Source organism: Chamaea fasciata, unplaced genomic scaffold, assembly GCF_029207755.1.
Source record: "Chamaea fasciata isolate MVZ Bird 193981 ecotype frontalis unplaced genomic scaffold, bChaFas1.0.hap1 SCAF_5, whole genome shotgun sequence".
NCBI lineage: Eukaryota > Metazoa > Chordata > Aves > Passeriformes > Sylviidae > Chamaea > Chamaea fasciata.
The window spans coordinates 73,232,009-73,256,060 of NW_027094090.1; the positions used below are offsets into that span (position 1 = coordinate 73,232,009).

The 24,052-nt window shown below is 38.8% G+C and overlaps 1 protein-coding gene across 5 annotated transcripts in view; it reads left to right on the plus strand.

The window, feature by feature from the left end:
* SLC15A5 (solute carrier family 15 member 5) overlaps positions 1–24,052 on the plus strand; it is a 60,866-nt gene that overhangs the window by 23,288 nt on the left and 13,526 nt on the right. For 2 of the 5 annotated variants that reach the window (XR_010720928.1, XM_066184446.1), the window contains exon 10: positions 5,771–5,879. The exons of 1 other annotated variant lie outside the window; for it this stretch is intronic. Coding sequence is in view for 3 of the 4 variants with exons in the window: in XM_066184446.1 (XP_066040543.1) it covers positions 5,771–5,879 (109 nt within the window). In the remaining variant the exon portion in view is untranslated. Of the gene's footprint in view, positions 1–697; positions 1,042–5,770; positions 5,880–7,206; positions 7,690–24,052 lie in introns of those variants that run through there. 2 more of the 5 variants (XM_066184447.1, XM_066184448.1) reach the window with 2 other exon arrangements.

Consider the following 24,052-nt stretch of genomic DNA (forward strand, 5'->3'; position numbering starts at 1 on the left):
GGAATGACTGCTGCTAAGCAGGAGAAGTCCTCTGCAAAACTTGAAAAGCTTTAGGGAAAATGAAGTGAAAAATGCTTAGTGATTGCTCTGTTGCTCTAGTTAGAAGAGTGTTAGAGATTACTTGCCCTATTAATATGTAAACAACATATTACTGGGCTCTCACTTTTTATTTTTAAAAATAATTTGGATCTCACTGGGTGTCTTTTTCCCAGTGTTCCTGGCTTGAATAAGATGAATAATTCCAAGTTACCACAATTCACAACTTGCAAATGATGGTGATATTCCTGTAAGTTCATTTGTGTTCTAAAGCTCCTCTGCTCATCCCAGGCTGTCATCCTGCTAGCTCCTAAATCAAAGTAGGTTTAGGATCAGACTTTTGTAGGTGGGGATAGACTATAGCAAAACAAAAATTGCATTTTAGGCTCAGTTTTGATTCTCTCCTGTTTTGGTAGGAAATGTTATACGCACAAATTTTTTGTTCCACCTGTATTTCTTCCAATTGTTCTTCTTACAGTGGACTTTGGTGCTCATGACCATTAGCAAAATATTTTTTTTAATTTATTAAAACCTTGTGGTTGCCTAATGAATCCCCTGAAGATGAGTGCTTTAGGGAACAAATTTGTGGCCTCTCTTAAGTCAAATTACAGTCCAATGACACAAAGTAAGCTCTTTTTTTACTCACTTTTTTTTTTTCCAGATCTGTTTAAAAAGCTTCTAAATATTCAGCATCTGGACAAATTATGAAACTGGGAGTAAAGCAAACCAACCAGAACTCTTTTTTACTTCCTAAAAAAAGGCTCAGCTTGTTTACTAATTTATTTATATTGGAACAACAAGAGAGGATAGTGTTGATGAAATGATTCTGTAAGATTTAACAAGGTTTAGTGAGTGAATCTTGGGCTATGAATGCTTTTGTCTTGTCCCATGATTCTTGTTTCACTAAAACCTGAGCCAAGACTATTTCTGGTTCTCCCATCTCTAAGCAGTGAGACCATGTTTTCCATGTTCCTGCAGCGAAGTAGATCCTCCACTGTGTATTTTGAAGTGCTGAAGCACAGAGGGTGTTGACAAAATTTAAACGTTTTTATATCCCATTTTATGTCACTCGTTTAGAATTTTATTTGGGTTTTTATTGGCAAAGTTGATCAGATATCAGTCACAGTCAAAGCTGCATTAATCATTTTTAACGCATCTATGGAGGATGGTGTGAATATGATAAAATAAGACTTTTTTAAAAAATCTGACGAGTGCAAACAGATGATGGGTGACAGTGATATTTTCAGTACAAGCTGGGAAACTGCTTTCTTTTGGATTTCTTACCTCTCCTAACATTTTAACGGAAGAAGATGCAAGACAAAACCTGTCCTCTTATGCCAATCATTTCAGAATATATTTCTCCAAAAATATTAATATAAATATGTAAGTAAGAAATAAAAATTAAAAAAAAAAAAGGTCAGAGGAAGGAAACTGTCCCAGACACAGTTTTCATGCTTGCATTTAGAGAATCACTGGGGGGTTTGTGGTTTGAGTTTGGCTTTTTTGGGTTTTGTTTTAGGTTGGGTTTTTTGGTTCTTTTTTATCGTTTTACTCTTGTGTGATTCTAAATACCAAAGATGATAAAGCTAAAGGATATTTCTTACAGTCCAGATGGTGGTGGCCACTGGTGCCTACTTAGCTAATAGGGATTAGAGGCAGAATGAGACTTTAATTTGGATATGATTAAACACTAAATAAATGCCTACTAAGTTGATGAAATGAAGGAGGGCAATACAAACTTTCTTTTAAAGTATGAATTAATTTTTTTCTATTGTCATAGCATAGGTTACAGGATAGCTGCAAAAATGCAGGAATGGTATAGGGTAGAGTAACTTCTGGCATGTGACTGACTCATTTTTTCTTCAGGGTTTTCCCCGTAATAAAATGGGATAGTCTTATTCAGCAAAAAATCCTGGATGTCTCCCTGTGCAACTTTCCCTTGAGCTCTCCAAGGGTGCCACCACAGCAGCAGATATGTTGTGTGCACTAATATTTGTCAAAGACTGTCCCTTTTCAGGTTTTGTTCAGTGGCTGGTATTGCCAGCAGCTCCTTGCTGTCAGTCACCCACCAGAAACAGCCCAGGAAAGTTTTTGTCCATGTCCTAATCTCTGCTTCACCTCCACCTCTGCCTGTTTTGGTAGGGTCAGGTGTTTCCTCTTGGTCTTGTAAATTATTCCTTTTCTTGAATTAACTGAGCATTTTGATGTGAAATTGATGGGACTCCAAAATGTCAGTGAAAGTTTACCAGGTGCTTTATTTCCATGATTGTAGAGCAGACTTGAGGAACAGACTCTGCCTAGGCTTCAGTTTGACTTGTTCCAAATTTGCCATAAAATACATAACCAATTCACCTCTAACCAGTAGAGAAAGTCTATTTAAAATAATGCACCTAAAGGAAACTTCTGTTTCTTTGTGGTGATTCATGCTACTAAGTATTTCTATTGTTGGAATAAAAATGGAAATCAGGAGCTTGCTGTGGAAAGTTAATTCCCAGTGAGCAATTATCTGTGTGACAAACCAACCTCGTAATTGCTACTTCTGTTGGCAGTCTCCACAGAAAAATAAAGGATGCACAGAGCCCAAAGGCAGTATCTTTTGGGGAAAAGTGAATTGTTAGCATGTTACATGCTGAGGCAAGGATGGGAAAGTGCTGGACTCTTCAATCACAGCTGTGCCCAGGGTGCCCAATTCCAGCAAAACCAAAAATCCTGGCCCAGGGAGTGCCTGATGTTCATGGCTGAGAGTAATATCCTGAGAACAGGAACCCCAAAGGCAGCCAGTGGAGGGTGGAGTCTGCAGACAGCTTGTGGGAGGTGTTAGTGGGGTCAGCATCTAAGGGGAGTTTTGGTGCCTGAAATACGTGGGTGAAGTTTCAGCACTGGTGACTCTTCTCTCAAGACTTCCTGCAAACAGAGAGGATTCTCTGTAAAGTGAGTGTAAGTAGATGTAAATGTAGTCCAGGTTTATTCCCTATTTCATGAGGGGGGAAAAATTAAAAGGAAAAGTAATGAAAGAAAAAAGAGTGAGATATATTTCTTTTTGGCTGAAAGTAGGAAATGGTTATATTAATTTTTGCTACATTCACTGATGAAAATATTTACTGGAAGGATTATAGCCTGAATATCCTGAGGACTGCTGCCATCCTTGTTCCTCTGCAGAGGAAGGTCTACCCCTAACAAACCTTGCTGTCTCTCTCTGAGAGGAAAAGAAAGCCTTGATCCTACCTCTTGCTTTGGACAGAGCAGGATAGCAGAGAGAAAGTGTTCTATGGCAGCTGGAGCCCCACCATATCCTATCTGATTTTGTCCCTGCCCATGCTGTTAATCATTTGGATTTTCCAAAGGTGCTCTCTCATTATCCTGGTCTCACTGTTTAAACACTTCTTAAAAGAAGCAGGGAGGAGACAGAGCAAGGATCTTTGACCCAGGCCAGTGGGAGTAGATCTCCTGCTTGCCAGGCAGCCATCCTACCCTCACAGAACCAACCAACCAGCCCCAGTTTCGGTGCTTTTGTCTGGTGCCCTTATCAGTGATAAGACAGAGAATGGTGCAAATGGACCTTTGAAACTCAGAAGCTGCCAAATTGTTTTCATTAACTTTTTAAGTATATGTTTTCTGTTTGAGTTCCACTGTAAATGCCATTCCATTAGGAAGCTCCTGTTGCTCCTGTAGTTAGCCTAGCCAAGGTGAATAACCTAGCAGGCAGTTTGAGCTCTGCTTTGACAAGCTGTAGTGCAGACCCCCATGCATGATTTCTCTTTCATCACATCCACAGGCTCTGTCTCTGCCTTCTATTGGCCCCCGGGGGATGCAAAATGAAAAACTACCTGATTGTGAATGATGACAGTAAAAGTTTATAAGCTACTAAAATGAAGTTACAGCACCTAGGAGCTCAGTCAACTTACAGTGTTAGATGATAGGTTTTTAAAACTGGCTCTGAGACAACGCTGCAAAAGGAAGGGAGCAGGCAGAGGTGTGGTGGTGCTGCTGCTCTGTGACATGGTGACAAAAAAGTGATATGGCATGGAGAGAGAGTTGTGGAGAAGCTTAGGAAAACTGGTGGCAGTTGTTCTTTGTCAGTCCCAGGAGAGCTAAAGGCAACAGCTCTGAAAAGAAATGTGTTTATAAGTCTAAGATGTGGAAGGAAGAGAAAAATGTAAATATATGAATGTGTGTTTGGCAGGGTGTAATCATTTGACTGGTGTCTCTCCCATGCTGTGGAACTGCTCTTTGTCTCTAATTGCAAAAATATTAATATTCTAAAGATGGCAATCAATGTGTAAAAGTGGCATTAGTGGCCAAAAGGTCTGTTAAGACCCTCAGGATTTTACAGTATAGCTGTGGTAAGAAGGCTGGTTTTCCTTCTTTGCTCATTCAAGGGGTGAACAGCCACACTGTTTAGACAGGCAGGATTTGATACCAGACTTTCATGCAGCAGAGAAAGGTGATGCTGATGCTGGTGTAGTTCAGATCAGGACTATGCTTTTAATCTAAATCTCCTACTAATCTCTGATTTGCATCACAGAATGATCTTGGAGCATGAAAATAACTGAATTCTTTTCAGAGGGAGCTAAACAACAAAAACAAAATAAGCTCATGACTGGTATGTTCCAGCTGTTAATGGGAACTGTTTTGATGTGAAACCCCCTGAGCTGCAGAGAGTGTGGACATCACATTCTCAGCACCAGCTGTTTCACACTCTGCATTTCTTCATTAATTGCTAATGAAGACAGTCTATCTGCCTTTTTCAAAGGCAATAAATATCCTCTATTCCCAAATCATGTACATGGTCATTACAGCACTCTATAGGTCTCTGATGTTCTGTAACTTCAGTTTCTACTGGAACTTTTTTTTTCACCTTGGTTTGAAATAGTTTTTCTGTAGTTGATTATGGCACTTCAGGTACTGATTGTCTTCAACTGCAGACTGGCTGGGCCTGGCTTTGTTTTTATTTTAATTTCTATAGTTATTTGCCACCTGAACTTGTTTGCAGACTGGTTGTAGTGAACAACACCAAAAGCAGCACAGCCACAAACTGGAGTGCACAGGAATACACAGGCAGGGAATTCTCTGTTTGCATGTGGGTGGTACCATCCTCTGCTGAATGGAGTGCCAAAATGGCCCAGACACTATTGCCAAAGCCTTGGCTGAAAAAGGTCTTATTTGTGTAAATAAATACTGAATGAAATAAAAGGACACCTTAAAGGTTCATAGCTAAAGGCAGCTGTAAAGAAAAGTAAAATGTCAGGTGGTATCTTGGTAATGGAGCACCATCCCAAGGCACTGAGTTAATGCTTTTAATATTTTGAGTGTTAAAAATATTTTTCAAACTTTTTTCTATTAAAAAGAGACTATTTAAAGTATGAGAGATACAAGCAAGGATTTCTACAGCCCACCTTAATTCTAGCTCTTCCTAAAATTTTCGCAGTTGACGTTGATTTAGCTGTGTGCACAGGGTAATACAGACGGAAGATTTGAAGGATTAGGTTTTGCAGCACACTTCAGATTTATTAGGGAAGTTCTTTAGTTTCTTTAGATCTCCACTGCCTGTCTGCAAAGCAAGAGTAGACTCAAAACCCTCCACGGATGCTGTGAGAATGAAATCTGTATCAACAGCTGCAGGGGGGTCAGAGCACCTGAGGGGATTTCGTCTCACACCAAGTTATCTTCATGTCTTCCACACGAGCTGTGCTGCAAGGCAAACTAATTCTGCTGCAAATGTCTGCTTTACCAGGCAGCTGGTTTCCACACTTGCTGCATGAAGGTAAATTGGAGAGATTCTTCTTCTTCTTGGCTTCCTTAATGATGGTGAACACCCTGGGGTTCTGGACCATTGCACACAGGTACGTGTGAGAAAATGAAAACACGATGTTTCATTTGTAGGTGCAGGTAGAAATTCTTGTAAAGCCTGTGGACTAGTGTGTAATAAAGAATTGGTAGTGATAGATCACACATGGAGAGACTTGACAGCAAAAATGTGGTAAGGATAAAAAAAACTGAAACACACTGATGTAATTACCTTTAAATAGTTAAGGGGTTTTATTAGTATAAAAAGCCCTAAAGAAAGAAGAGCATCATATTCTTCCTAGAAGGGTCTAAATATTTTGAAGTCCTTGAAGCCAAGAAGAGGGAGAGGAGCAGTCTGCGCCACCACAAGTGGGAGGGGTCACATCAAAGTGGCTCTTAGGCATTGGGAAGCAGTTCTGTGGAAATCCTGCAGGAGCCTTGATGAAGCAGGGATGTGATGATGAGAGCAATGGAAAACTTCCAAGGGCAGTGCACTTCTAGAACTTTTGACAAAAAAATGATGTTTTTTTTCTATTGCCAACTTTTCAGCACCAAAGTTTATCATAGCATCTTGTTGATTATTCCATTGTGATTCTGTTCTTTTAAATGTGAACTGGGTCACAACCAAACACATTTCTCCTGGGTGTACTTTGCACTCATGTGGGATTTTATTCTTCTGTAAATTGAAATTTTCAACTGTGACATTTACTGCTGAAACTAAAAGGTTTTTGTTGTCAAAATGTTACCATAAAACTGGTTTAAACTAAGAAAAAAAAAATTCTGCTGCGGTTTAATACTTTTATGAAGAAATCTGTTGGCCTCCAATCTTCCTAATAATAGAAAACCAAACATTTTTAAAAAGTTTATTTCTAAACAGCATTTCACTTTAGAATCAAGGTACCACGTTTTTCAAAAATATGAGTTTTGACTTTCTAGAAATATGTTTTTTGAAATCAATTGTAATTATTTCATTTTTTGGTGAATAAGAATTCTCTGAACAGGGAGGAAAAAGATTGAGGACTATTTAGATAAACACTGATTTAGGCAGAAGGGAAAACAGATTTTAAAACTTGAAATAAGAAAAAATACACTAAAATTTCTCTGAGGGAAAAACCATGTTAATTATTAATTTTTATTTTTAAAGGACACAGTATAGGTATTATTAATATCTCCACCCACTTTGATATTTCTCATTCTGAAGTTCTGAAAGTTCTGCAAACATGCATTTTCCTAGTTTTTTGGCTGCCTTGAAGTTCAGGACTTGGAAGTCACTGTGACTTAAAAAGTGTTGTGTATAAACAATGGGTGAAGCTAATATCTTAAAAGATTTGAGGTTTACCAAGAAAAAAAATTGCTACTTTCTTTCTGTATCATCTCCCCCAGATACAACAATCTGCATGAGGATTGCACCAATGAGTTCAGAGGAAATCTTCCTGGAGAAAAACTTCTGAAGCATGAAAAAACCATCAAGCATTATAATGCTGTCCTGGAAAGTTCTCCCATTCTGTCTCCTGTGGAGAAAACCTGATAAAATTTCACCCTCATTTGACTAAATTTTGATTTCGTTATCCACCAGCTCACTAATGATAAATTACCCAGCACACTTAAGTGGAACTGTGTCCTGGTATTCATGAATTATCTGATGAATAATAATGTTATTTATAAGTTAACGAAATAGCATTCTTCATAGGATTTGGCCTTGAAGGAGGCTGCACTGTCATAATTCACATCGAGGCCAAGGAGAGCTCACTGCTTGCCATAGCTGATGGAGAGGCTTTTAATCTTTATATGGAAATAGGTATCCACATAAATTTGTATTTAGGAGTGGTCAAAAATTAATAAAAATGCAGATATTTGTTTAGCAAATTACTTTGTGACAGTATAATTTACAAGTGATTTTGAAATCTGGTGTTGGCTGGCTGATATTTGCAATGGTGGGAGCCTTGTGTGCTGTTCTTGGCTCTTGCTGATCTCCTCCCCAGCCTTCAGCAAGGTGCTGCTTTAGTTTCCCTGTCAGGGAAAGGGACACAAGCAGGTCAACCTTCTTTGCAAATTGCTTTGAGATCTACCAAAAATACACCAGAAACAAGATACCAGCCATCAGTCCATGAGGTGTGTCATGAAACATTGGTGCTTGAGGCATCCAGGCTCACCCAGCAGCAACACTGGGAGATTTGCCATTCCTAAAGGATGAGGTAAAGAAAATTGCTAATAAGAGAAGGGAAGAGTGGAATATATTAGCATCAAAATTACTAATTGCAGCCCATCTGAAGAGGGGTGAAGGGAATTAGGAAAAGAAGACTGGGAAAGTGTGGGTGCAGCTGGAGATGAGGGGAAATAATTATTAGTAAAATGCTTTCCAGTTTAAAGATCTATGCAGTATTAAACACTCTCAAAATTGGCTGATTTTTTTTATTGTGAGGGATGATAATCTAACCCTTTTCTTTTAAAAAGTCATACAACTAAAAAGAGTGATGAGAGAAGTGGGGTCTTTATGTGCTAAGGAAATATATTGAACCCAACATATCGAAAGGAGCACTTTGATATCAAGATGTTCATAAAGGAAGGGGCAGTTAAGTCCTAATGCTTGCTAGATATGAGGAATGCGCTACCACAGGAGAGGCTCCATTAAAAGGATGTAATTCACTGAAGTGCCACAGTTTGTGAGCTGAAACTGTGGAAGAGCTGGTGAAGGAAATCTCTTCTGCACCATTAACCACACTTAATGTCATGACTTTAGGTTGGGCATTGTGGGAGTGGGAGAAAAACGTAGTGAATACCCCCCTTCCCAGCAAAGGACAGATTGTTTCTCCAAAAGTGACTGCAGAAGCTGGGCTGGAGCTGGGCCTGTGAGAGGAGCAGCAGCAAAAGGCTGAAAGATCTCTTCTCTGGGGGCACTGGAAAGTGCGAGACAGGCTAATTTCCACATATTTGGGTAAATGAATCCATGGTGCCTGACAGTTATTTGCTTGTAAGGTATTATTTTCTAAATCATATTTGTACCGCAATAGACCCAGGTTTAAGCCATGAAAAATACTAGTTTCTTTCCTGAGAAATTCTTGAATACTTGACCTTTGTCCTTGCACAGAAAAGCTACAAAAATGTTGATTGAAGTCTGGGGACAGGAGGGATGTGATTACTCTCATTGCATTTGAGGGTTATACACAAAAGAAGACCTATGTAATAGAAAGCTAAAATTTAAATTTTGTGCAGATGAATATGATTGGGCTGTAGATGTTTTTCATTGGCTAGTGATTTTTTTTTTTTAAACTGCAAAAGTAACAATGGTTTAGAACTGTTGACATCAAGAACAAGAAACTTAACTCTATTTTAAGGTAAAATGTTTAGTCTGCTGCATTCTCAGGCTGAATGGCCTCAAACTTCCCAGGACCACTTTCTTGTTTTTCTCCTCAGAAATTGAAACATGAGAATAGATGACAGCAGATAACAGAATGCAGCCATTTGAGTTGAGTTGTCTGGCAAAGATAATTCTGCAAGAAAAAGAGGATTAGCTAACTCCCTGGATAGGACTTCCTTAGAATGGGCTTTGGGATGAAGAGTTGAACATTGAAAACTCCCTGACTTCTTCACACGGATGGGAAGAACACTTTTTCCATCAGATTTCATAAAGAGTTTGGCCTTTCAGATGGATAGCAGAAGAAAAGGGGGCACTGGTTGCTGGATTTGGGCTTAGTTCAGTTGGTGGAGCAGAGGAATCTGCATGCAAAAATCTATCAATCAATCAATCAATCTCCCTGTTATGACAGAGCAATTTATCACTTAAAACTAACAGACAGGATTTTTTTCTTGAACTGCAGCATCTAAGATTCCATACAAAGCTGATGGAATTCTTTTTACATACAGGGCACTGCCTAAATTGTATAAATCTTGTGCCAGCACACAGTGAAATCAGTGTAAAAGACTCTAAAGGTTTGGTCTTTACTTTGAAGGAAGCTGCTTTTCACTTCTGAAAAATTTTGTGACTTTTTTACATTAAAAAAAAATAATTAGAGGACAGAAAAAACAAGGATGTGTGTATGCATACAAAATGATGCAATAAACAGCTGGAAAATGTTAGGAGAGCCTTCCTTTGTTCAGCCTTTTGCTGATCTATGGCAGTTTTCAGGGGAGATAACAAAGCACTCAGATCTGATTGCTTGTGTGTGAGGTCACCTGCTGCCATTTTGGATTGCTTTGAACAAAGAAAATTTAGGATACTTTGGCATGTTTTAACCCTCACCATAAATGTTTATAGTTTTGAAATGTATTGTGGAAAAAGTTGCATCCTAGATGAGATTAGGAGTGACCAGAAACATCCCAGTTCCATTTTCTGTTTGATTTCTGCCTACATTTTCTAACTGTTCTCCCAGCACCGAGTGAAATTAGTATAAAGGAGTCTAGATTCAGAGCTGACTTTGGAAGAGGTTGCTTTTGTGCAGCTCTGGTTATAACTGAGTCGGTGCTGTGCTCATCAGAGGTCATTACTAGCCTTGAATAGCCAGATGTAGTTCTGATTACAGCTGACAGAGTTTGGGGGTGTCTTTTTAGTGGTTAAATGTGTGTTTTATACTGTATTCATGGGCACACATACAAAATAAAATTACAAGTTCTGTCCCAGACAGCTCATGGACCATCTCAGTTAAGTCTAAATGCATAGGACACCATTTTGTGTTGGGGGGGGGGGGGGGGGGGGGCTGAAGAAAACTCGATGGAGAGGATTAAGATCTCCATCTGTTAAGTTTGCACTGATGATAAAACACATGCTCCCAGTTGGAACAAGATGCGTTAAAAGAGCAATTTCACTTCTACTGCCTAGCAACAATGTCATTGAGCACCTGCAATAGTTTAAACATTAAGCATAATTGGCTTTGCTTGACATAAATCTGTAGTTTTGTAAATAAGAGCAGTTGAGTTCCTATGTAATACCAATTAGCTATAAGGAATGCTTTGTTTGCTGAAGCCTGCAGCTTTGTGGAGGAAAGAGGGAGTTGTTAAGGCTCAGCAGTGGTAGTCAGAAGGTAGAACCCAGATTAGACAATTACACAGGCTTTGAGTTTCCTTGTGCAAGTTACTTAATTTGTTTCAATCAGTTTCCCTAAATACAAAAGAAAGAGTAACTTTTTTTTTTTTTAAAGAACTAAGAGAATGTCTGATCAAAATACCTTGGAGGTAATATTACAGGCCTAAACTGAGCTGTCTTGTTCTATGTTGGATTTCTTCTCCCTTCTTTTAGTGGAAGCTACTTGAAAATTCTTGAAGCATCTTGAAAATTCTTGTAAATTTTCTAGAATCACTTGTTTTCTGCTGGGGATGGAGGAAAGATGTGCATGATCCACTAGACATGAGAACCAGTCTTGTTCAGTTCCTGTGGGAACTGAGTTGGACAGGTGAGGTGGGAGAATCCCTTCCTTGTGGCATTACAGAGCAGAACTGCAGAGAACTAAAGCTTTTAATTTAAATTTGGTGTCTCTTTGGTATTACGTGTATTAGATTTGTCTTGGCAAGGGCAAATGTATCTGCCTTCCAGAGGATATTTTGGAGGTCTGGTTTTTTAATCTGAAAACAAAAAAGGAAATTCACAAGTCTCCTCATGATTTCTCTGTTCTGAGTAAAATAAAAATTACCTTTTCCTTTCTATCTACCTGGTGTCTAGAAAGTCACACCATAGAAGTCATATTCTGGTGATGTAGTACTAAAAGTTATTCTAGTTTCAATCTCTGTCTGTAACTTTAAATATAGATTTCCATGAACCAGAGAAGGTTGACATCTAAAACTTACAAAATCTACTAGTATTGGTGATGATTCTTTAAAGTTCATCAGTTCTAATACTTGGTGGTAATAAGAGTGAAAGAAACTGCTCTGACAGGGATTTTTCAGTGTTTTGGAAATATTTCATCTCTAGAGAGTACTGGATATTGCACCCTAAGACTACCAAGTTGTAAATACAGTCTATAGATTTCTTTTATTATTTCAAAAATAAAATTAGCTTTTTTTTTTCTATACTGTATGACCAACATCTTTTCCTACTTTGATTTTGTTTGTTTTGAGGCTGAATTTTTGATTGTTTGTTCTCCCCAGTTTACATAAAAGAATTGGAGTATGTATATCTACATTTGACTGGGGAGTAGTCCACCACCTTACCATCACCACAGTTCCATGTAGAGCCAAAATGTTCTTATTCGTATCTAACTCACCTCTGAGAAAATGCCCCAAGTCTAGAAAATACTGCAGAGATTAGCTTTATATTTTTGAGGGTTAGGTTTCTTTCCTTTTTTTTTATGGGGAAACTCCTGTTCAAGTGGTTGCACTGTCACAGCTTAGCTTTGAGCAGAGGTCTTGAGGTTGGTCTTGAGTATCCAGCAGAGTGTGCTGGCCAGTTGGAGCTGAATGCAGGTTATGCATCTTTTCTGGATTCTCCTTTTGTTCTTTAAATATATTCTTTTTCCTTTTGGATCAGAGGAAATGTTTTGAAACCTGAAACACCTAGCAAACAATCTGAAATAGCCAAGCACCAAGGAGGAGTCAGTGGGGACATCAACAGAAAAACAAACCTTAAAGCAGTGGATGTTTGTCCTACCTGCTTTGTAGCGTGGTAAAAAGCATCTTTTGAAGGCAGATCCTGAATCCTTTTATTGTCGTTTTGTGTGAACTTCAGAAGCAAGACTGTCATGAGGTTGGGGGTAGTAGTCATAGTAGCACTTAATAAAAAGGCACAGTGAGTTATCTCAGTTTCATTTTTTGCATGGTCAACAACAGTGATATGAAGATCCTGCTTGTTTAGCTGGCAGCATGAAGCAATCTTTGATAACAAGCAAAATCATTAATTCAAAACTAATGTTAACTAGTAAACCAAAGGTTGCAAGAGGCTGCTGCTTGAAAGCAAATCCAGCATTACGTGCAATCCTGAATTTCTTCACCTTAGTTCATAGAGTTTTGTTGTTGTCTTGAAATTGTTCCCTTTTAAAGTATTCAGGAGAAAAAACTGAGAGATTTTAATATCGTGCTGACAGATGATAGCCTTCTCAACAAGCTTTGTTGCTGGTTATAAAGAGCTGTCATTTAGTGGAAATGCTCTTTAAACTTAAGCTGTTGGTAAACTAAACTTTAAAGGTGAGAATATTGTGTAAAACCTTAACAGCAAAAATATTATGTAGCCTTACATATTCTGTAAAAAAAAACTAGGTAATATCTGTGACTTTAAGGAGGAAACTTCTTTGCAGTGATACAAGCACAGAAATTATGCAGGCCTTGCAAAAAATAAGCAAACAGTTTCAAGAACAGAGAACAGAAAACTGCATGAAGAGGGGAGGTAGGTGATTATTAGCCATTTGAAAATGGTGATACTTTATTCCTTGAGGCTTTTCATTGCTGCTCCTTGGGATAGGAAATTCATGTTTATGAGAACATGTGAGACTTCCTGTCTGTTAGATGCACAGGTGTTAAAAAGACTAAATTTAGTGGCAGTAAGGGCACACCTAAAGAATCTATTTGTTTATTATTATTTTTTTTTAAATTACCAGAAAAGGCTGCTTTTGTAGTTCTGACTTAAATATCTGAAGGGTATAACTTAGTAAATCCAGTGCTGCTTCTCCTGACAGTTCAAATGTGAATTACCAGTCAGTTGATTCCTGCCTTTGCAAAGTATGTTCATCTGATTAATGGCTGAAATGGACTATCCTCTACTCAGTTATTTTAAACAACAGCCTCTGTTGTAGCTAGAGTTAACTAAAGCAAGGTAATTTGGGGTTTGCTCTTTTCCCCCAGTTATTTTCAAGCTCTTTTCCTATGCACTCAGTGATTGCTACAACTACCTTTCAACATTCTTTAGTAAATGGCATTTTCACTTTCCTCAAGCCTTTTTAAAATGCAGTGAGCACCAAACAATCATTTGTAGAGATGTTCATAAGTGTTTTGGGGTGGGTTGGTTGGTTTGTTTGCTTCTGGGGGGGGGGGGGGGTTGGGGTTTATTTTAGATACTTGTGCAGTTCTGACACAGGCTCAGGCATGTAGATCCTTCAGAAATGCTCAGAGAGAGTGGCCCAATTTAAATTATCTATTGAATGCTGAAACACAAATTGCACATGAAATCCCCAAGCTTCAAGGGTCTCTGGCAGGTCACATCCTACCAGTCAGTCAAACATTTAGTCAGTGCTACCCCCATGCACCTATGAAACTGAGGCTGTTTGACACCTCTGAGAATATTTCTCGTGTTAGATCTGTTGTAAATGAGCACATGGTCCAGAATAATTAATGGTAACACTTCAGTCCTTTTTTGACAGAGTTGTGTTTCTCATGCAGTTTGTGCTGGTCTGTCTATTTAGCTGCAATCAGCCATGCCTGAAAGACAGGAAAGAACAAGACGGACAAGTGTGTCAGTGAGTAAACCTCTTTTCTGTAATTAGAAATGCACAGGGAATAAATTATTCTGTAATTCAAGCTGTCCAGCTCACACTAATAATAACAACTCAAGAAGCAATCTGTTTATAAAAATCAAAACTGGATTTGTGAGACTCCTTAGTGCAAGACAGGATTTACCGTGTAGCCTTGTTTTGATTTATCAGGGCTCTAGGAAGACAGTGTGAGTATTTGGGGCTGGACTACATTTCAGACACAAATTTTGTATCACAGATGATTAGCTAAAACATTAATCAGAGATCAATGTAGCAACTCTAGACCCAGTTTTTCTCTGCCAAATAAATGACTGATAAGGAAAAAATGCCACAGAATAAAGGTATGACTAAACTTGGCCAAAGTCTTGTCTTTATTTTTCTTTTGTGGACATCTTTTAATACTTTTTCATTCAATTGTCATTGGCTTGCATGGGCGAAACCTTTCCAGTGGAGGCACTGGAAAGTATCCTTAGAAATGCCTCAGTAATCCCTGTTTTGCTTACATAAGTGTAATTAAACTCTTCCTTCTCTGGGCTGTAGGCCCAAGAGACTGGATGGGATCTCAAACTTTTGTGTCCAAAATATTTGGCTCAAGGGATTTTAATTATGTGTTGCAATTGCTTTTGCTACTATTTTCTCCTAAATTTACAAGTTAGCCATAATTAAGGCCTATGCAATTGTAGCACCTGATTAAGATGCAAAAAGCTGAGCACTGAAGAGTGCCAGGCCCTCTTACTTGGCTTCAGCTTGGAGTCAAGTGGAGATGTAATGCTCTGAGAGTGGAGGGGGTGCCAGAGAACCAGCTTTCCAACAGTGAGCCTGAAAATGAGAGTGCACAGTCTCCCTCTCAAACCTGGGAAAGTAATCAGGTCTCAGGATTAGATATGTTACTTATCCTTTCTGAGAGCCAAAAGCTGTAAAGAAACTACTCAGAATTTGAGCAGCTGTCATAAAGCATCCCTGACATTTTTAAGCAATCTCAGATCTTTGGATGAAGAGCCACGATAGTAATTCTACTTTTTGGAAGGCTGAGATGTACACAATGAATTCTGTCTGTCAGACAACATGCTGCAAAAGAGAGTGGTGACTACCAGAAGTAAGCTTAACAGGTAGCAATATTTTTTTTATTATTATTGTGAAATCTCAGCAAATCACTTTATCCATTTTATTCCTCTTACAAAGTGTCTGTATTAGGGTTAGCCACGGATCTGAAAGTACAGATGAGATCAAGGAGAGGGAACAAAACCCATTGAGGTTTTCTGGTGCATTTGTACATATGCATCACTTCAAAACAAGTAGAACAAGCTTGAAGACTCTGTCCAGTAAGTCAGAAATCCTAATTAATTTAACTGCAAACCATTAAATCCTCAAATTAGTATATTTTTCAAATATATTCATATACTTCCCTCCCCCAGGGCTTTCCCCCTAAAAACCCCTGCCTTTTCAGCACAGCTCTGTTTTGTGAACATCTGAGATCTGAACAAAAGAATATCCACAGTGTGTCAGACCAGTCATCCTTTCACACAGTGTGTGAGGAGGAGAAAATAAAGGACAAAACACAAAAACCTTCTGAGTAAACGGTTAGAGGAACCCAGGCTGAAGGAGATACCTTTACTTCTGTGTTTCTGCTGTCCCAATAGCTTCTGTAACAAATCAGAATACAAACAATAGCTAAACATAATCCTAATTGCCAGTTTGGTACGATCTAGTTTAATGTTCAATTCAGGTGCTTGTTTTCAGTTTATATTTGTTTTTAATATCTTTCTGCTAGTACTTTTGCTTGTGGGGTTTTTGTGCCTTGTTTTTTGAGGTCCAAGGTGAAACCAGCTGTGGGCCAGACACTTCCCTGATCAGGCTTCTACAAGTAGTAGGAAGTGGATTTTGGATGGAGGAGAGAGAATAAACTTGTACATCACCTTCACAGAGAGCACATTCTTCAAATGTTATTTTGTTATTAAATTGCTATTTTGTTTGAGCCACTGCTGCCCTTCCCATAGCTTTGTAGTTCAACATCTAACGTCAGGGAGCTGTGCTAATGACAGGAGGTGGAGACTTATGCTTTTTGTGGTGTAACCTCTCATTACAAGACTGAAATAAAGCATAGGCTATCAGAGCTTGAGTTTCTTAAGTCCACAAAATAGACACATGGTTGGTTTGAAGTTAGCTTCAGAATCTATCTGGGGAAAATTCCTTCCTTTTAAAACAGGATGAGATCTTTCCTTTTTATCATACCAAGCAAGGCACTTGGGTCTTCTTTGATGGAAGAATTAGGTGTAACTTTTTTGTCACATTGGGAAATAAATAAAAATGAGTTGATGCTAACACCTTGGCTTCTACACCTTCACATGAACTTAAACCTTTCACGACCTGACCTCAGAAGAAAGATGTGTACAAGTAGTCTTCCTGGGATATTTTGGGGTTTGTTTTTGTTTTCCTTTGCTTTCTTCAGCTTTCATGCACCAGTGGCCTCTAAGCTTTGATATGAAGAGCACCCCGTGGCGTTACAGATGTTCTCCTTGTTTTTCCAGCTCTTTTGGCTGCTTTTGACAGGCAGCTCTCAGCGGCCTTGTGCTGGCATCCCTGCTCCTGCTCACCTTTTCTCTCACCTGTTGTGGCACAAGGGTCGTTTTTTGTTCTGCCCCATGGCATGCAGTGCTCTAATCCAGGCTGCCTTCGCATCTCCTCAGAAGTAATTCAGCTTTCCCGGCTCCCTCTGAGGATCTGTCACCCAGCCTTGCTCAGTGTTACATTATTAACCATCAAGCAGACACTGAGTGAACCTGGTGGGAGCTGTATTCAAAGAGTGTTTCTCTGTGTGTATGTGTGTGACCTGCTGCTCCCCTGCTTTGCTCCCACCTGTGCCTCTGCATGCGTTGGGAATTTGATTTCTGTAGGAATCATCACTGCCTGTGTCCTTGCACACTCACGGCTCTCTGTCAGGTCCCCTGGTGATGCCTTAGGTTTTAGCTTTTGTGTTTTTCAGATTTTGTGCTGTCTTCAGATTCTGAGCCTCACATTAAGTGTTAGTCAGCTCTCTTCACTGAGTAGGGAGACAAAATAAATCCTTTTCCTGACGAAGACCAAGGACAACTTTCAGGCTCAAACGCACAAATAACAGTGGGCTGAAGAGAGGAACAAGAAGGATGGGACCTCACAACCTGAAGCTGTAATTGGACAATTGAACTCAAATATGCAAATGGACCAAAACTTATAAAAGTGTAAGACCTCGTGACCACTCAGCCTTTTTGTGACAATTCTTAGTCTGCCTTGGGTGTACCCCTGGTTAGGCCCTGTCCAGCCCAAGGTGTATCTTGGAGGCCTTTGAATAAATTTATTCTCTAACTCTGTCCAGTCTCTGTTCCAGGTCAGCCTTCCCAAGGCATCACTGGCTTTGGAGCTGCCAAGAAATTGGAGTCTGAGCTTCATTCCAGGAACAGTGGGGACATCCAGTGGTCACATGGGTTATAATTAATTACTCCCGATCCCGTCAGGGAGATCAAATTTCCAAGCTTTCTTGTTTTCTCGGCGTTTGACTTGTTTTTCATCATAGCTCATTATGCTGTAAAGTGCCTGACAGAAGGTTGGGATGACTTGTTTTCTCTCGTCTTTTTCTTCTCCTTATGTGATGTTGCTTCATATCTATCAGCAGCAGAAATCAGGAAGTTGAGTCTCTCGCAGACAAATATCTGGGGATATCTTTTAATTGCTTTTCAAACTGAGGATTTGGAAGAAAGAGTAAAGAAAATACGAGCTATTCTTTTGAATGCATAACACTGGAATAACTGGTAAATAAATGTTATTGCTGGTGGTGACAGGGATTTTTTTTTTTTTAAGTGATGACAAATAATCACAACTTAAACTTTTTATACAACTTTTTCAAATTACCTCATGCATAATGCATGTGCACCTTGGTTCATCTGGCGTCTGTAATGAGGCTGAGAGGAGCTGTCTCCTTCCCTTTTCTGAACTTGGCAGTGATCAGATTCAGTCCCTGCTTGTCTCGGAAGCAGAGCCTCCCATTTTCCCAACTGAGGTTTTTTTTTTTTTTTCTGGAATGATTTTGAACAAGATAGATTTTAAAATATACAAATAAAAATAGACCTGTTCTGTGGTTGTCACAATATAGCATAACTGTGAATTCTAGACCTTTCCATCAGAGGATGGGAGATGCTTCTTATCCTGTCCTGCTAAATTTGTACTCTGTGTGTGTGTGTATATATACATATATATATATAATATTTGTTAAATTAAGTTTAATCAATTTAAATTAATTGAATATATATATTTTTGTTGTTGCTGCTGTTGTATTGTCGTACAGAGGATCCAACTGTCCTTTGCTCTCTAGGTAACTCCAAAAATGGCATAGGCTGATCTTAGCATCAGAAGAGCAAAATGTCTTTCTGCTCTGCATCAGTGTGGTCAAATCTGCTCCCCCATTTTTTTCAGATATATTTTTAAAGAGTATGAATCTTCCAGGGAATGAGAGAGCACATAAAAATCTTATTTTAAAATTGATTTATTATAATCTTGTGTAATATTACTACACTTCTCTCAGTCCATGCAATAGTGGAAGGACTGTCTTTATTTTGTTGTCAAATTACAAATTAATTTAAACAATATGACTGTTCTTCTGCTGTTTACTGTTTCCACCTTGAGATAAAATTTGTGGAAGCCACGGGAGAAATTCTAGTAAAGGTCACTGGCCTAATCATAAAATGCCTTTAAAAGTTTTATGGTCCTTTAATGGAGTGCAGCATGATAATTCCTCTTGGTAAAGGTCTAGCTCTGGAACAAAGCCTTTTGAAGGATCACTGCAACTTTGGTACCGCAATTCTTTTCCCCAGGTTTCCACGTGGTACCATGGCGGCAGTGATCAGCCAAAATGCTTTCATCATTTGGTAAAAATATGATGCACAAATGAAGCAAGAAAGAAGTCATGGATTTTGAATTTTACCTCTGTGGAAGAGTATGATGATTTCAGCAGGCAAACTCATATAAGGGAAAAAAAAAACCTACCTAAAATGCATTTGACATTCAAGCAAATTATATTGCTTTACCTCCACTTTATTTGTGAAATAATTGGCTTTTTTCTGTGTACCATGATGGTTAAATTTCAACAAATCCTTTATTTTTCTTGGGTGATGGAAATGGTGGCAATACCAGACTGGAAAAGCCGTGGTGTTCTCTCCTTGTCCCCTCTTCTCTGCTGGTATTTTCCCATGCAAATTCATCTTCAATACCTACTTCAAAAATATGGGTGAACATCATAAGTTAAATAATGAATTTATGTCAGAAGTGAACATTACAAAGCCTAATTTAAAAAAAAAAAACACTTTGTCTTTAGGCCAAAGTCCTGTGCCTTTTACTGTCTGGTGGAAACCTTCCGAGTGGGAAATCGCTCCTACCAATACCGAGTTTTGAAAGAAATGCATTTCCAAGCCCTGAACAAACGTTATGGACATGGCCTTTCCATGTTGCTGACACTGCAGTGGCAACTGTTATCATTCCCTTAAAATGAAGTGAGATTCTGGACATTTGAGGGGGTGTCAGGAAGGCTCTGGGCTGTGTAGCAGACCATTAATCAGCTTGGGAGCGGAGCAGGGGCTACATGGCAGCTCACCTGCTTACTCCTCCACTTCCTTCTGCTGCTCCTACTTTAATGCCTCCCAACAACCCTCAGGAATATGCATTTCAAGCCCTGCCAGAGGGAAGTGTAGCAGTGTTTAACAGTAGCAGCGGATACCGTGAAGGCTGGGGGGGTGATTTTTTTGTTTGTTTTTTTCATTTCTCGAGATGAGCCTTTCCGTTTGCGCTTGAAGGTTTGCTTGATTAATGTATTCATTAGAGAGGAGTGACGGTAATGATTAAACAAAAACATCTTTAAAATGCAGAGTTCATTTCAACCCATTTGGTTTTGTTGCACACAAATTGGATTGGCATTGCATCCTGCACAGCAGGTACTCCACTTGAAATCAAATACAGATGCTTTTATAGGATTAGAAAGGATATCTTGAGGGGTGGAGGAAGAGATTGAGGTTGGGGGGCTTCTGTTGCTTTTTCTTGTTACTTTTTAGTAATAATGGTGAATGAATAACAATAACACTGCTGTTTTGTCTGCCTTGAGCACTAATAATATTGTTTGCTTACAATTAAAAGGAAATAAAAGCTTCATTGTAACTTGAATTCTGAACAAATCAAGGATACTTAATTGAGATTCTTTCCCTCATAAATAACTAATGGCACCTGAGTCTGAATTTTAATGCTAAATGGCTCTGAATGAAAATATTTGACTGCTGAGTCATGTCAGGCTGCCACACTTTTTTTTTTTTTAAATTATCTGACTGTCTTTTAAGAGTTTCACCAATTACTTAAGCCCAGTCTTTACCCCAATAGAAACCTAATGAGAAAGCTGCAGCTTGCCGTATGTTGCAGTTGGTTAAAATAAATGCCATTGAAGCATGTCTTTTGAAAGAGAGATCTCAAAGATTGAGTGACGCTGCTGAAGGTACTGATCTCCCTCAAATTCGCCACTGCAACAAGAGGGGAAGGTCTAGGGTCACTTCGATGGCTCTGGCAGGACCTTCCAGTCAAAATGCCCCTTTGGGTTGCCCTTTAGGAGAGGAGGTGTGGTCTGAAGAAGTCCCCAGCACCCCGTGAAAATCGAGTTCTGGTGAAACATCACCTTGAGCACCTATACCCCGCTTGTCAGCACATGATAAACCACCATCTCCCACAAAACATTTTCAGATTGCTTTTAAAAATGATCCTATCCTCATGTAGGCTTTGGGGCTCCTGACTTGGAATACCTTCCTTGCAATCTGTTGTGCTTAATCATCCGGTATTTCTGCACACTGTTGCTTTTCTGAGAGTGGTTACTGTAGCTTGAACTGTTTACTGTTTACCATGCCCCAGCCACATTTATGCAATCGCAAAATATTTCTTATTTAGTGTCTTTTTAAATACATAATTCAATGAGCTTCTCCTCTCTCTTGACACTGCAACGCATCAAAAACCTTGGGTTTTCCCAATGAAACTGTAAAATGCCCTTTTTTTAAAATTGTGGATTATTTTTAGTCAACACTTGGCCTCACCTGTACAGAAGAGACTTGAAGGGAGGAGCAGCTTGCTAAGAATATTCACCTTTTTTTAGTGTCACTGTTGCTTTCCTCAGTGTGTCCAAAGATTCAGATTACGTGCAGGGTTGGCTTCTCTGTGTATTGTTCAAATGCAACAGATGGAGAGTGTCTAACCTCAGGAACTTGCCAGTGCCTTATGAAACAATAAAACCAGAATTCTAAGAAACAAGAGAGAAATATCACATACTCCAACCAATTAAAACTTTTTTTCCAGCTGATGCCATTTGATAACATCACTCCATGTGATTTGAGTTTTCCCTCAGCTGTTCGTGAATGCTGTGTGTTTTAGATCATGAGAATCATGACTGCACTATTTGGGGTTTAATACCTGGTTTCATTTTTCTGCCTGGCTTGACTTGGTCATTTATGAGCCTCAGGGTGTGCCTCAAGGTTGGACTTGATGGTCTAAGAGGTCTTTTCCCTACTATGGTATGATCTATGGAATTTTTCAACCATATAAATTCCTAACATTGCCCTAAGGTTTTGTTTATTATTGTTATTGGGTTTGGGGTTTTTTATGTTTCCTACATTTTACCTGTCATGTATGTGGTTTACAGAAGATAGAAGCTAAATTTAGGGGTTTATGATCAAACCAAAGTAGGGTCTGGCGTTTTGTCATTGATGATTCTACAGCAGCAGAAAAATCCTGAAGCCTAGGAATTTGCTAGTAGTAATTAGTGCCCCCCAACTCTTACCTGACTTTAATTTCAAAACTGATCTCTACTGCAGATTTAATCTTGTATTTTTTTATTTTCAGGCTTGCCTAGCACTAAATTTATCTGTGTTCTGTATTAATTCCTAGGTTGGTAGAGTCAGTTCTTTATGGGGATTGGTTTGGTTTTCAGAATAAGGGATCTTAACCTATACAGTTCACATAGGCTTGACCAAGGGAATAAATCAATAAGCTTCTGATGCACTTTTGTGGTCCTGCTTAAGAAATAAACCTTGCTGTTGAAGTATATGTGAAACAATTATTTCTTTTGTAGTAACTCCCTTATTCCAGTCTTAAATCAACCTACAGATTCCCTAGGAAGATGTTCTAAAAATGAAAAGACACCTGGAAAGCAAAAATGCAAGTTAGGATTCATAGAGTTACTTTTTCTAACTCCAATACTTTTGCATGAGAGTAGCTTTGCTTTTTTTCTGCCTCCAGTATTGGTATATAAGCTCTTTAATTGGCTGAGATTTTAAAGAACACTCTAATCAATGTTTGCTTCCCATTGAACTTTTGAGAGTGAGATTTGTGATGCATTCTCTTAAAATCATGAACAGAAAAGCAGTTTGCTTACTCAAAAACAGTATCCCATTGAAGAAAGATGTGGTGTTTATCATTCAGCAATCCACTTAATTGCCTTCCATTATGAAATTGGCTTGGGTTTTTGGGTTTCCGCCATAACAGTTTTTAATAGTACAGATGAATTTTTCATAGAATGAGAATGGAAAAAAGTTTCAAAATGCTGAATTCAAAGATACATTTCTCCACTGTGCATTCTTCCATGCTCCTGCTGGAAATCATCGAGTCATATGTTGTTATTGCTTGTCAGAAGACCCATCCAGATGGGAAGTCCTTCTATTTTATATTAGCAGAGGCTGTAGGAAGCCAGAAATAGGGAAGTGGAGACAGCCTTGCCATCTTCCAAAACTGAATACAAGAGGAACATAATCACCCTCCCATAAGAGCTTGAGGAGTTTTACTTATTCCTTACTTCAGTAGTTCAGTTTTATCTGTAGAGTCGTCCTACCGTGAGCCTTGATCTGCTTTTTAATGCTTCTTTTCTCCATTGTAGGGGGAGTATCCAAGAGGTCAGGCAGTTCCTCTCATCTTGCAAATGATGGCCATAGCAGATCCACAACTCAGGAACCAAATCCACAACACCCTGTTGCTGTGGGTGGTTGTAGGAATGCAGATCAGCAGACGGACTTGGGGAGTTGCTTTCTCAAAAAACTTTTTTTCTCTTTTCCTTTGTTTTTTTTGCTTTCCTTTGCTTGAGAACCCCATGGTTCCTCTAATGTTGGTCTGAGCCCTTATTAACTGCAAAAATTACATCTTATGGGGCAGCAGAAGTCACAGATGCAGTATGGGGGCTTTCCTGGAGGCTCTGCTTAGCGAGGTGATGTCACTAAGTATCTGAGAAAAAAAACCCCAAAACCAATAAAATCTTTATTTTTAGGAAGTTGGAGCATTTTTTGAATAGAAAAATGTGTAGCCCTTTCAATATGGCTCACATGAATGCAGTAGGATCCCTTTCTTATTGGTACAAAGAAAAATCATCTCTAAATGGTTTTCCATACCAGAAGATATACATTGGTTTATGCTGATTTAAGTGTGACCCGTTGATGCTTGATTGTAGCACAGCTATTTAATTGAAAAAAAAATAATAATTGAAATAACCCCTTAGCCTTCTGGGCTGGAAATCAAATTTTGGCTCACTGTTGTATTTTGCTGCAGGATCTGGTCTTCATAAATGGCATTTCAGTGCATATTTCATTATTGATTTCTGCCTTTCTTGACTCCTAAGGTCTGAATATTAAAATATCACAAAAATTAATTTTTAGAGAGATTGAGGACACTTTCTAAAAAGAAACATTTTGAAGATGATGTAGATTAAAAAAAATTAAAAAATCTTTTCAGTGCTGCTTCTGCTTTGTAAGCATTGATTTCCTGGTTGGATTTGTTGATTGGATTGAGTTTTTTAACTAGGT